Source organism: Eucyclogobius newberryi, unplaced genomic scaffold, assembly GCF_026437365.1.
Source record: "Eucyclogobius newberryi isolate DKJ021-1_F unplaced genomic scaffold, fEucNew1.0.hap1 SCAF_5, whole genome shotgun sequence".
In the NCBI taxonomy this organism is placed as follows: domain Eukaryota; kingdom Metazoa; phylum Chordata; class Actinopteri; order Gobiiformes; family Gobiidae; genus Eucyclogobius; species Eucyclogobius newberryi.
The window spans coordinates 23,929,512-23,944,087 of NW_027316167.1; the positions used below are offsets into that span (position 1 = coordinate 23,929,512).

Below are 14,576 nucleotides of genomic sequence, written 5' to 3' on the forward strand. Positions count from 1 at the left end.
TCATGCACAGTACTGCTGCATAAATGGATTAAAGCAAATTAAAATGACAAAATGTCCCATTTCTTATTGTTAATATACAATAAATTGGTACTGGATGTATTACAAAGATGTCATGAAATGAAATTTCAATGTTACAATTATGGGGATGGGACGTTTGTTTTATTTTTTTCATTTTTCTATTTACTAAGACTTTCCCATTAATATTATTCTACTTATTACTGACTGTTCTTCAGAATTATAGGCTAATAATATGCTTTCAAACAAACAACATGAATAATCATATTAACAAGATTATATTTCCTCATAAATAATAACAGAGTCTGTGCATTCCTTCTAGTGCTCTTATTGACAAATGTGTCGAAAGCATTGAAATGGCATTCTTGGTGTTGTGAAGGCTTTGTACAAATGTAGTTATTGCCACCTCAGTGTTGTGTGTTTGCTTCCCGTCCTCGTTTAGAGCCGGGGATCTTTTTTATAATAAAATGAAAATAAATTGCATTCTATATTGTAGCTTTACATTTCAATTTGTGTTACAGGTAGCAATGGACAATATATCAAATTTAAATAACATTTTGACATTGAGTAGCGGTATGTCATTTGTAGTGTATGGTGTGATATTTCGGCCCTTCTGTGATTAATCTTACAGACGTTTCTCATTTATCTGATAGTTAAACCTCAAGTAAAATGGTTAAAGGTATGGTTAACACATTTCTGTTGGATTATTGTTATCGGGAGACTCCAAAAATTTAGAGCTATTCATTTTTGTCAATATTGCCCATAGGTGGAAATGGCTTGAAACTATAACACACTGTACAAATGTATTTTTAAATTTACCCACAATTCACCATTTAAAAAGAATCCCACCGGCCTGACTCTTGATAGCAGAATTCTTACAGTAGTTTTAACTGATTCTTGATCTTTACCCATGTGAGCGATGTCTGCTAGTTCCGCATTCTGAGCATTTTTCCATTTGCCTTTTATACATTTGTATGATCTGTATGGACCCTGTTACCAGTGTGCTGCTTTCCCGCTGTGAGCTGCACATTAATAGCAGGGTGTCTATGGGAATAATGTTAGTATGTCAGATGTTGCCTTTCCGAGAAGGCGTTAGTCAATAGACTCACTACTATGTAATGTTTCGCAAAGTGAGCTGTGCTTGGTCACACTTGAATCTTTCCACACTGATGCATGTTTCTATGCTTCGCTTGACCACCCGTGGTTGAGTAACGGGAGGTATGGCATTTGTATCACGTCAATATATTGTAACTGCTTCGTTTTACAGAGACAGAAAATAAGTGCTGAATTGAAACAGAAGTTAGTTTGACACATTTACTTTAAAGTCTATATCAGCACAAAAGCACAATGTTGCAGTGCGGGTACTCGCCTATAACCAGGCCATGCTGGAACAAGTAGAAAGAAAAGCAGAACTAATGTTAGTTTTGTTTGGATTGCCCTTTGAAGGTAAGCCATTCTGTTGGAGAAGTCTTGTGTATTGTATTCATTGTGGGATTAGGCTGATAGCAGGTTTGTTCTAGGAGAGTACTTTATAGTGCATATTTTTAGAGCTATGTTAAGATTTCTTCTTGTGATGTGTTTCTGTGGAGTTAGCACTCCGATCATGAATTTTCTTCTGTCTGATCCTTTCTTAGCCCAGGGCAACCATGAGAACAGGGCTCGCACACATCAAATATTTCACTTAAGACTGTGGATTAAAGGTTATGTCGATATAAAGTATACAACATTTTGAAGCAAGAGAATCCAAAAACTGCCATTTTTGAACCCTTTAAAGTTTGATGTTATTGACTGTTATTGACACTAAATATCTATAGATGTATCAGCACTAAAAGTCACACTATGCAACTTTTCTTGTGGAGGGTCAGGGATTTGTTCTCATCATTTTCACACAAAATAAATCTCCTCTTCCACTTTTCGCTTTGATAAGTTACATTTTGAATCAAAAACAAACTAGTTTTTTTGAGGGATCATGAACATGCTTAAAGCGGTGTCGACTTTGGGCTGTTCTCCTCCGACTGAAACACGACACCTGCATTTGTGCTGCTGCCAACAGAGACGTATCACCTGCTCTCCCTCTCTCCACCTCGCTCTCACACAAACACTTATTCAAATCCATGCTTTATTCAAACGCAAAGACGACAGCCGTGCAGGTTGTGTCACACAGAAGGTATGCGTGTTGTCCCTGGAGCCCACCAACAACAGCCTTGTGGTTATTTAGCACAATGCACCATTACCGGTGCTAATGCCACGAGATCAGTTTGTTGCAGTTGGATAGTTTAGCCAATTATTCAAAAAGTTGGAATATCTCATTTTCAAAGCATTTTATGAGGAAATAAATATATAAAGTGACAGTGTGGCAACGGCTCAAAATGACTTCAACTCTTCAAACCTCATGACTTTGTAACCTTGTTTGGATTACAATGTGTAAACTGTAAATGGAGCAATGAGGTCATTGGTTGTGCATGTGTTTTTAATTAGTCTGAATAGTGTTTCATGTCTCATAAGCTCGCCCTTATGGCCTCTACTGGTAATTCCACACCATTAAACAAGATGATATTAATACCTCTATTGCAGAGTACATTCAATACATTTTCTTTTGAGGCTCCTGTATACTGCCTAAAGGGCCTTGGAGCATGCTGTCCTGTAAATGAAAGCAGAGACGCTCTCCTCACTGTGTATCCTCAGCTTTTCCATTTACTTCCCTTTGTCATTCAGCCTTGTGGATAATGACCTCATCCTGACCCACGCAGCCAGTTGTGTGTGACGAAGGAAGTGTGCTTTAGATCGGTTCCATTACGACCCCCTGAGCAGTCAGGAGCAGGTTCCAATATCAACCCCGAGTTTCCAGGCCGGCCGGGATAAATATGACGTCAGTGAAGATGAGGCCTGATTATACTACAGTTAATTTAAGTGAAACCGTGCCTAAATCTGGATGTGGATTCACACTGGGTGGGAACTTGCTTCTATTTTAACAACAGTTCATTACAAAAATACAACACCCTCTGAAGACAAGTCTCCTATGCAGGGCCGGCCCAGCCTATAAGCGAACTAAGCAGCCGCGTAGGGCCCCGAGGCTTTAATAGGGCCCCCAATCTGGCAACCCGTTTTATGCGAAGTGCAAGCGCAGCGTGCGCCACTAGTGTAGTAGCGCTGCTGGCACGGCAGCGCACACAGCGGTAACATATAACGCACAAACCGCATTTATTTGTAATGACAATCTGGCAACCAAGACACCAAACCTGCGCTGATTGGGCAACTTCATTGTGCGCGAGCAGAACGAGAGCAAAACATAAACACAACAGAACGTGGTCATCATGTCCAGAAGAATATATCTCCTGGTGCCGAAAAACTAAAGAAGAAACTTCTTGACGATGTAAAGAAACTGCAAACTCAACAACACTTTCCAGGTATTGAACTTCTCTTACAAAGAGACGGTTAATGCTGCTGTTTGAAACAACACGATTCTGTCACGTTAGTTCAGGTTGGAGGCGACGAGAGCTCTGCCCCGCGCACAATAATATGTCTGAATGAAAGATAATAAGCTTAACATTTACACCAGCCCCGTAGTGTGAGCTGCAGGTGAGGCCGGTGAGGGGCGTCTATGCCCCGGGTCACGAAGAGGCGGGGATCCGGTCCGGACGAGCGCCGTCTCGTCCAGAACCTCTGATGTGAGACTTTGGAGTGAACAGTGTGCGGCCCCTGTCCCCTGTCCCCTGTCCCGGGCCCCTGTCCCGGGCCCCTGTGCAGCCTCAGTTAGAGATGAGCGGTTTGAGTTTGCGTCTCTCTCTCAGATCACCATGTGTGAGATCAATCGTGACTCGTGATGTCTGTTTGACTTCTTAACGTGGAATGAGAGGAACGTAAAGGTTTATGCACGTAAGGTCCATCAGCCAATCACATCGCAGCATTGTTTCATGCAGGAGTGTGTGATGTTCTGATCAGAACAAACATTCATATTGTAATTCACTTTTAATAGAGCAATAAAACATTTAAATTTATTTAAAAAGCATCATTAGACTATTTGTTATAAATTATAATAAATTGATAGTGAAAAATAACCAGACATTAAAATTACGTCTGTTAAAGAATAATACTATATATTTTTATATAAAAGTGGCAAAGTTGCAGAAACGCAGTCTCTTCACTATAGCTAGGTTTGAACCTTCACTTCTCGTTCTGTTCATTCTCTGGGAATAACATGTTTGCACTGTTTTATCAGTGTTAATTGTTAATCAAGCAGTGCTTATACCATTTGTTTAATTTAATATAACTTGTTTTGTCACTTTGGCAAGCAGGAACAGTTGGGAGCTGTAAAAGATAAATTAGTAAGGATAACTATTACTTTTACATTTTCAGTTAAAATGAATCAATTTGACCATAATTATTTTTCATAGCCAATATTGTATTGAGTAATTAAGTACACTAATGTATTAATAACTGGCTTTAGTCATTTTCTCCTGGCACAGTTTCATCACATCATCATTTTATAGCATTACAACCTCAACATTTTACTCTTACTTTAGCCGGTTGGACCACATTAAAATGCAGCAGAAGACCTAAAAAAGGTCTGAAAATCTCTGGGGGAGGGCCCCCAGACCCCCCTGTTTATTCATTTAAACTAATGTGCTAATGTGGCTGTAGACCGTTAACGCCCACAAATACGCCCAAAAACATATCTGGAACGTGTGTTATTTGTACAGGGAGTAGAGGTGATGTCAGCGGAATACCAAGTTGCATTGTGGGATTTAAGTTATCAATATTTGAGCTTGTGAGGTGTTGAGAATAAACTAACTGGCAAACGGATGCCCTGGCGTTTTGGTGCTCTTTGTTTGCGTTGAAGAAAGTTCCCATATGTGAATTGTTTACTGACAATGGCAATAAAACTGATTCTGATGACGTGGTGAGGGGCCCCCAAAAATGTTTTCGCTTAGGACCCCCTGAAGGCTTGGGCCGGCCCTGCTCCTATTCAATAGCAGATCAGAATGGATGGCATATATGACTCTTAAAAACTGAAGGCTGAAGTAGGATGATCACTCCCCATATGTGGCTACATCTACAAACGGACTAATTGACCATTTGACGTAAACATTTACAGTTGGTCTTATCTGGGACCAGGACTGCCCTGGTGGAATTGTATAATATAAAGTTTTCAAAGGAACAGCTTGTTGTTGTTCAAAATGTTCTGTGGATACTGAAGTAATCTCTTTAGACATGCATTCAAGCTTTACAGATGCCAATTTGATGAACCATATGACTTTCTTATGGTCTAAACGAGTATCCAATAATGCCCAGTGTTTTTCTGTCCAACAGGTTGTGAACTACACTGAAGGGGAAATGGGAAAGACAACTAATGACATGTCCAGTGTGACTCGTGTTAGAAACTAGCTATTGACTACTTCCTGGTCCATGGCAGTTCTGGCCTGGGCCTCTTTAACTTGGGTTGTTCTATTATTGGATTAGAGGCCACGTTACTGTAATAGGACCTGGGCATTCCCAGCAGGCAGCGCTGTGCTTCATTGATCTATTGAACAATGGCTACATGTTCCAGTGCTTGGGCTCATTTTCACTTTATCTCATGAGCCTTTGTCTGACTCTGAGGCTGCCGTTTGCTCCAAATGAAATTGAATTTTGTGCAAGGCGAGGCCAAATTAAACTTATTCTTCTTCCTTTTGGTCTTTGTTGTTCACTAATTTCTTCAGGTACAAAGTCTTATTTACTCATTCATGTCAAAGCTTGGATGTATTGTTTTGCAGATGCAAAATTAGAATATATTGTATAGTGTTTATAATGACCGTTGCAAAATAAATATATATTTTGACACCTTTTGAGCTTTGAATTGTACTGACCATTACATGTTTGTGCTTTACTTGAACTATATTGTCTATATTTCCTACCACGACTTTCATCTTGTAGTGGAATACATGAGACAACACCAAACACTAGTTTGGGCCATGGAAAAGGGTCAATAGTGGAAGTTGTTCCAAACGGCTCTTCTTCTGTTCTGTGAAGAAATGAAGCATCTTGGGTGCTCATTTCAAAAGCACGCGTTGTTGGTTTGTCAACCAACAACACCTTCAATTTATGACTAAATCCTAACTGTGAACTCAAGCGGTGTTTATAATTGCATTATATCCCTATTGAACAATAATGTGCAACATTAACATTTTTCTTAACTGTTTTAGCTGAGACTAGCCTATTATTCCAAGTGTTCAGATCAAAAGAATGTAGGCGTTACTGGTGCAGTGGAAGTCTGAAGAAGAATAGATTATTTCTTATGTGTTGCGGTGTGAGTAGGTTAATCATGATAGTAGCAATGTACCAGGGTTGAGTTTTTGTGAAGTGTAGCTTACTCTGTTGGCTGGAACTTTGCTCAGTGTGGTTTATTATTTGTATATTATTCTGTGTTCTGCTGAGACAGACTAGTGGCATATAGTCTATTCTAATTTGGATTGTCATGGCAATTGTTAAATCTGGCAGTCTGTCACTCAAGAACCAGCCCAATAGGAGGCGTGAGTGGAACAAATGACATGTGTCAGTTTGAGCAAATGGAGCCCCAGGTCAACATAAGAATATATTCCTGTATTTTTTAATCACAATGTAATCTCTCAGACTCAGATCACAATTACACGTTTTATTATTATATCGCTCTTTACCCACAGTAACAGGAAAACCTATTCTTTGTTTTTCCATTCAAGTAAAATGACCCATAGATGGACTCCACAGTAACCGCATCATAGTCTTATTACATTATCTCTTTCTCTGTCTTATCTCTCGGCCTCTTCCTGTTTGAACCCTTCTGTTGCTCTGAAAAAGCGTCTGTGAAGATTACAGTCTCAAAGAGAAAAATGCATGTTATTTCTGGCCTTCACTGAAGATGATCTGTGGAAGGAAGCAAACAAATACCACCCAAGTAGTACACAATGGTGGCTTGAACTTGAGATCTAAATTATAATGGGCAATGGCCTTTGCACTGAAATAGATCAAGGTTGTGTCCATGGGATACAGACAAAAAGGCAGAGTTTCAAAATGGATACTTGAAATACGCACTCACACCCACATTGATTCTTCAGGATCAGGTGGTCATATACTCACTAAGCCTAAATTAAAACGTTCTTCTGAGTTATCGAAAGTACAAAAAAGGGAATATGCTTCATTTTAAACTTGATTAGCATTCATAAAATATTAAGAGTAATTGCAAATGACATGGCATTAATTCAGTTTTAATTTCAATTAGACTCATCTAGTATCCATATAAACATTTGCAGGATTTTTGTTGTCTTAGTAGCTATAAATTGTTCAGCAAAGACGATGGTGATATGTATTCAAATCAAATAAGAATAAATAAGATTTGAACAACTTTATTCCTGATTTTTACTAATGATTTAATTTGGAATACATTACCCATTTTGCTTTCATTTACTTTAATTCCATTTGTTTTGCATTGATATGTATTTATTTTAATTTCCATTTCCCCTTTGCATGAGGTCCTCTGCTCCACATCCCCCACTCATCACTTTGACGCTGTGAACAAGTCTCACATAGGGACCAGATTCTGTACACTGCAGTCAGGGTCATGGTTCGACAGAGGAGAGAAAAGGCTCTGTCTGTACTTCAGCCATAGCGGGAACTTTGTGACCTTTGAACTTTGACCCCCTGAAACAGAGGGAGGCTGTGTTCCCTCTGGTTCATGACAGGAGGTGCAAAAGAAAGTCTTCCCTGTCAATGTACTGCAAGCACCATTTTTGATTTATGACTTAAGTCAAATAAAGTTCGGAATGCATTTTAGGCTGAGGTGGTGGATTATTTTCAGTTATAACATAACAACAACTTAAAAATAATTTGTCATTTGTAAATTTAAAGTATACGTTCAAGATTACCTTGTTTATTTATAATTTTCTTGTCAAGTTTAAATTCTTCATATATAATATCGGTACAAGGAACGTATACAATGATCCTTCATCAATTGCTCAAAAGAAATGACAGATTGAATTAAATCATAATAAATACTGCCAAAAAGAAGGCTCAAAAGGGTCTGGGGAAAATTAAAACTTGTTTTAAGAACCCCTGATTAGTTCTCATATTGTATTCTAGCTTTAAATTAATTTAAATGTGTTGAAATATGTTTCTAAATGCATTATTAATATGAAAACAAATATGAACTGTCTGTGAAATGAATCACAAAAGTGCATAAATATCACTATCACCTTTTTTTTATTTGAAAGTTTTGCAAAATAACCAGCTCTTTATGTAGCTTTTTTTTTTTTTTTTTTTTTCAACAATAAACTAAATACTGGAAAACATTCATAGTACGATCTAAATGTAGTTATATTGGCCAGCTCTAATTGTAGGTCATCTCTGTAACAATGCTGTACTGTATGTGCCTGTGATGTAGAAGAGTGTGGAGAAATGAGGGAGGGAAAGGAACAAATACTTTCTTTGGCCAAATATCTTCTACTGTTTTATCTTTGGCAGTTACCAGATGGGACGAATGCATGATGTGATAAAAAGCCTGTCAAGTCTTTTTTTTTTTTTATTATAAAACCGCCAGACTTTGTAAGAATTAGCACTTTTTCCTTTTTGATAGAATGTGCGAATTCCTCTTGTTTGTTGTGTTTCACATGTCAAACCAAAATCATTTTGAAATATATTCAACATGTATTAGTTTTTCAACAAATACGACACAATCTTCATTTGCCATTGTTGTTCACCATCGTTTTCCTTCTGTCCAGGTGTCGCTGCAGCCGGCCTTCACGATGGTGGTGCTGTCGCTGAAGATCTGCGTTCGCCATTGTAACGTGGTGAAGACTATGCAGTTTGAGCCCTCTACAGCGGTGTATGATGCATGTCGAATCATCAGAGAACGAGTCCCCGAGGCACAAACCGGACAGGGTAAGAATCAAACACAAAATTCTACAACATGGGAAACATTTGGTAGATTGGAATATTAGATATTGCAAATACGTAAATGTCTACGATAAAAGACAGGACCAATTTTTTCCAGTTTTTTGCTGCAGCCATTTCTTCTTCTTTGCGATTATGTGCATTTTCTACATAATACAGTCATCTTTGTTCAGTCCTTCAAAAATGTATTAGACTTTACAGTATGAGGTCATCTTGATTATTTGTTTTTAAAACATTTGCGTCTGTTTCAGCCTCAGATTATGGCCTGTTCTTGTCCGATGAAGACCCCAGGAAAGGCATCTGGCTTGAGTCTGGCAGAGCACTGGACTATTACATGCTCCGAAATGGGGTAAATGTTCTAATCTATTTAGCCACTGCACACAGGGACACACAGATGCACAAACAGACCATCACTGCTGCGGCGTTCTGTCTATGAGGCAGTGTTTATACTGAGCAGTGTGTGGCCAAAGTCAAGAGAGTACACTCGCTCACAGGTGGTTATCATGGGAGATTTGCCTCGTGACTCAGATTATTATTTTTTTTTTTTTATAAGACATAGTATGGTTTTGTTTGCTATATATCTATAATTTATGACACTTGGGGATCATTATTTTGTATTTTGGATGTTTTGAATTGCAATATTGATGTCAAACGACTTCTGGTCTATATAATACCCGTATTTTCCGGACTATAAGTTGCACCGGAGTGTAAGTCGCACCAGCCAAAAAATGCATATTATAGAAGAAAAAACATATATTAGTCGCACTGGAGTATGAAATGTGGTTGCGAGTGTGAAAATAACAAATAATATCACATATAAGTCACTCCAGAATATAAGTATATAAGTATAAATATAAGTCGCACCCCGGCCAACACTATGAAACAAGGTGCGACTTATAGTCCCGAAAATACGGTAATATTCTTTCAGTCCGGCATGATGTGTCTAAAAGTTAGCGCTGAAATTAACTAGCCATTTGCAGCGGAAAAGGAGGTGATTTTTTGATGTAAGATTGGTGGCTGAGCCTGGCAAAATGTAAAGTGGGAGAAAAATAATGGTCCATTTCACCAATAGTTGAGTTTATGTCTTTGCTTCAGAGCGGTGGCGATCTGAAAGGGGGTGACACTGCCGCTTCATGGCCTTTTTGCCTGTATTCTTTTCTTAACCCTGTCAAGGATCACCAGCCTGATCTTGAGCTGCCTCTGCCAGAAACCTGAGCCGCTCTGCTTTTGTTGTATTAAAGAACTGTCCCCTGAGCGTAGCCGGGTTTAAGGCTTTAAACTCTAAACGGTTTCACTCTTCAATCGACCCAAGGCATCCTCAGGTAGAAGCCATGACTGTGACCAATTATTCCGAAGCAAATCTACTTTAATTGTTGCGACTGGGAGGGAGAAGGGAGCCGTGAGTGGCAGCCGTTACATATGTGCTCTTGGTTATATATTTTTCACTCTCACTTTATGCTTTAATTGTCTCAGCACAATATATATGTTTTGCAATATGATATTTTTTCTTTGCAGGACATCCTTGAATATAAGAAAAAGCAGAGGCCACAAAAAATTAAAATGTTGGATGGAGCCGTTAAAACTGTAATGGTAGATGACTCCAAGACCGTGGGAGAACTGCTTGTGACAATTTGCAGCAGAATAGGTACGTTTGAAGCTCGGCATGTCTAATAACAGTGACGCATTGAGTTCGATTCTCTAAAAACTTCCTCTTTCTACAGGCATCACAAACTATGAAGAATACTCGGTGATTCAGGAAACGGTTGAAGAGAAGAAGGAGGACGGCATGGGCACACTGAAGAAGGACAGGACTCTGCTGCGGGATGAGAGGAAAATGGAGAAACTCAAAGCCAAACTCCACACGGATGATGACTGTGGGTTCCTCTGAAAGCTTAATACACACATAGACATTGGCAACCACATTTACAGTTTTATTTTTTACATTTACGTTGTCTCATTAAGTTAAGATCTATTTTATTAATGTGTCTCAAATTTTTCTCACCTTTTTTATTTTAATACAATGATTATCAGAGAATGTGTTGTCCCGCTGTTGATGAATATTTAGATGTTTTGGCTTTCTTTTAGTGAACTGGCTGGACCACAGTAGGACTTTCAGAGAGCAGGGCGTTGAGGAGAGTGAAACACTTTTGCTTCGCCGTAAATTCTTCTACTCGGATCAGAATGTTGACTCTCGAGATCCAGTTCAGCTTAATCTCCTCTATGTCCAGGTAAGACGTGTTTCAAATGGATTACTTTTCTTTTATGCTTATCATCTGACCCTGACTAATATGATTATTTATGCTTTAACTCCCAGGCTCGAGATGACATTCTGAATGGTTCGCATCCCGTATCGTTCGATAAGGCCTGTGAGTTCGGAGGCATTCAGGCCCAAATACAGTTCGGACCTCACATTGAGCACAAACACAAACCTGGATTCCTGGAGTAAGTCAAGTCAGCATGCTCCCGTTTGAGCCTGCAGAACTATAAACAGAAATATTAAGACTTTAAACTGCTAAAACGTCAGTTCAATAAAAGCAGAAATAACTTTTTTCTCAAAGTCTGTATATTTGTGTTTCAAGCTTAAAGGAATTTTTACCCAAAGAATACATAAAGCAAAGAGGAGCCGAGAAGAAAATCTTTCAGGTATGTCCTTAGAAGTTTCAGTAGTAGTATACATATACATACATGTGTGTCTGTGTGTATATAGAGATACAAGTGTACTTCGCTCTAAACATGGTTCAATGTGTTTTAGAATTTTAAAAAAGTACTATTGCAAAAGTGTACAATTGTATTTAATAAATAAAATGTGGTTAAAATGCCACAATAATTGGCTCTAATTTATTCATGAGGAATCTGAACATGACAATTATTCTAAAATTACTCACTGGCCATAAAATAAATGTCTTGACCTTTTCATAATCAGTCCCCTGATTAAATCCTAATAAAAAACGAAGAACCAAATTCATCAACAAAGTGGACCACACAATATGAAGAATGTATAGAGTTTCATCAGCCTCATCAGCATTTACAAGAGAACATTAAGCGCTGTTATCAAAGGCAAAACAAGGCGCTAATTAATGGGAGGATCATTAGGACAATTGTTTTTATTCAAGTTTTTTTTAATTTGGAACCATTTGTATAATTTTAATTTATTTATGCATACTTAGTTTGAAAATTAAACTTGTTTCTTTTATCTCATGTTTACATGTTTTTTCAATATTACTTGTGGACCATGTATTGATTTAAGTTTGTATTAAAAGTGGTTGTTCTTTAAAGCTGTGTATTGTGACCTACAGGAACATAACATATGTGGAGAAATGACCGAGATCGAGGCTAAAGTGAAATATGTGAAACTAGCACGCTCTCTACGCACATATGGAGTGTCCTTCTTCTTGGTTAAGGTAAACTATTTTTGTTCTGGAAATTACAATATGAAAATGCAATTCTTCCTTTGCCACATTTCCATTTGTGCAGAGTTACCGTATATTCTCCACACAAACACAATAATAGCGGAGTATATTGCCATCCTGCCATCTTACAGCAGCATATTCATTACAAGGCCCTGGTGTCTACAGACCTAATATCATCTCCATCAACATGTGCAACTCCATTTATCTCTCATTTCATTCCATAAATGTAGCTTATTTAGGAAAACCAAACCCTGCATTCTTGAAATATTGCAATTATAGGTCACTTGCAACTTTATTACATTTACTAAGGAACTGAACCCAAGAACCCTAAGGAACTGAACCCAAGAACTCATCCAAAACATCTCTTGAGGCTTTACGTGTGATCTGTTATTTTGACACTTTGCCATGTGCTCACATTTGTTCGTCCCACATGAAGAAAATCCAATGAAGCAGAAATGTGCTTGAAATAACAATGGAAAATCCTGCCTCTTGTGTGCTACCCATAACCCTTGGGCCTTAAAAGAGTTAACAGGACCTTGGGGACGTTTTACACACCTCACCTCGGCCCCCGAGTCACAGCCCATAACATTTGTCCGTCCACAACATCCGCGCTACAGCTAAAAAAAACTCTTGAAATCATATGTTTAGTCAAATCTCTGGACCGTTTGCCTCGATTAAGATTCAACAACTGTTAATTACCTTCTGGAAATATTCATTTTGAGATGAAAACATCACTTGGCTGATTGGTGGTCTGTGAAATTGGAACGATTTCACGCTGTTTTGACTGATTGCTCTGTTTGACTCCAGTGACAGTATTGAAACTAAATTCACAGCAACAGAAGGTTAAAGGGTCTGTTTCTGAAGTAAATGGCTTTAATCAGACTCTTGATCTGCTGTTTCCCATCGCAGGAAAAGATGAAGAGCAAAAACAAGCTGGTGCCACGGCTACTGGGCATTACCAAAGAGTCCGTGATGAGAGTGGAGGAAAAGACCAAAGACGTGGTTCAGGAGTGGCCTCTTACAACTGTCAAGAGATGGGCCGCATCACCTAAAAGCTTCACTCTGGTAAAGCACCCACATCGACTCCTCAGTTTCTTATTGGAAAAACAAATGACTGTAGTTGTCAAGCTGCTTGTTTCGTCTGTCTTTTTTCTCCATTTTTGGATCAAAGTCGTCAAATATGAGTCGAGGTAGTTTCTCTATTAATTGAACAAAAGTTATTTAATGCTACTGAGATTTTAGCTACTTGTATGTATTAAACGTGCACATGTAACTTTTCTGTTTATAGTGGCAGATTGTCTCCATAGAGAGGTTATTGTTTACCTGAATGCTTCTCAGCGTATCCACAGTATTGCTCCTCTTTCTCGTACTGGTGGGGGAAAAAAACGTTTAAATACAGTGAATGGAACAACAAAAACTGACCCACGGGATTATTATAGTGATGGTTTGAAATGACATAATATTTAGGTAATTTTGCCTCTGTGGAGTATTAATCTTTTAAAAGGGTGATTTTGTGTGTGCAGGACTTTGGAGAGTATCAGGAAAGCTACTACTCTGTGCAGACCACTGAAGGGGAACAGATCTCTCAACTTATCGCTGGATACATAGACATTATTCTCAAAAAGGTAAGGATAAGTGACTAGTAAACAGTAGACGGGTCAGAGTAATTCAGCACTGAATATTGCATGAGTACAAAATCCTTGTTCAAGTAGGGTTGACCAAACTATTTAAGCTGAATCCATCTACCATTTATGTGTCTGGCTTTTATGTAGAAGCAAAGTAAGGACCGCTTTGGATTGGAAGGAGATGAGGAGTCGACCATGCTGGAGGAGTCTGTGTCCCCCAAAAAGTATGTAACCTTAGTAACCCTCTCTCCAATTATCTAGTAGAGCTAGATAGACCGCTACACTACAAGTATAAAGGGTTAAGGAAATGTTATATGTCAGTGTGTTTATTACTTATCATTTAGAAATCCCAATATCGCACTGAGGTCTTTTTTCAATTTCCTTTTTGGTGTTGCCTTGCCCACACATCCGTCTTCCAGAAGCGCATTTCAACACAAGAACGCTTCCTTAGCTGGCTGTTATCTAAAGAGATAATCATTATGTGAGGAAATTTAGCAGCACCGGGCAAGTGAAGGCTCTATCCGAACATTTCCTGATTAGATGAGTATTAGCTCATTTATCCGCTGTGGCCTTGTCTGCAACTGAAGACTGTGTCGTATTTTTTGGGACATTGCCTGAAGGCAGA

At 38.6% G+C, this 14,576-nt stretch overlaps 1 protein-coding gene across 2 annotated transcripts in view; it reads left to right on the plus strand.

Moving 5' to 3' along the window:
• Positions 1–14,576, plus strand: part of tln2a (talin 2a) — a 57,507-nt gene that overhangs the window by 19,580 nt on the left and 23,351 nt on the right. For both annotated transcript variants that reach the window (XM_072465516.1, XM_072465517.1), the window contains exons 3-13: positions 8,745–8,904; positions 9,168–9,265; positions 10,432–10,561; positions 10,638–10,790; positions 11,002–11,144; positions 11,231–11,358; positions 11,496–11,559; positions 12,213–12,317; positions 13,236–13,391; positions 13,850–13,951; positions 14,099–14,175. In XM_072465516.1, the coding sequence (XP_072321617.1) occupies positions 8,769–8,904; positions 9,168–9,265; positions 10,432–10,561; positions 10,638–10,790; positions 11,002–11,144; positions 11,231–11,358; positions 11,496–11,559; positions 12,213–12,317; positions 13,236–13,391; positions 13,850–13,951; positions 14,099–14,175 (1,292 nt within the window). In that variant the 5' untranslated portion in view covers positions 8,745–8,768. The remainder of the gene's footprint in view (positions 1–8,744; positions 8,905–9,167; positions 9,266–10,431; positions 10,562–10,637; positions 10,791–11,001; positions 11,145–11,230; positions 11,359–11,495; positions 11,560–12,212; positions 12,318–13,235; positions 13,392–13,849; positions 13,952–14,098; positions 14,176–14,576) is intronic.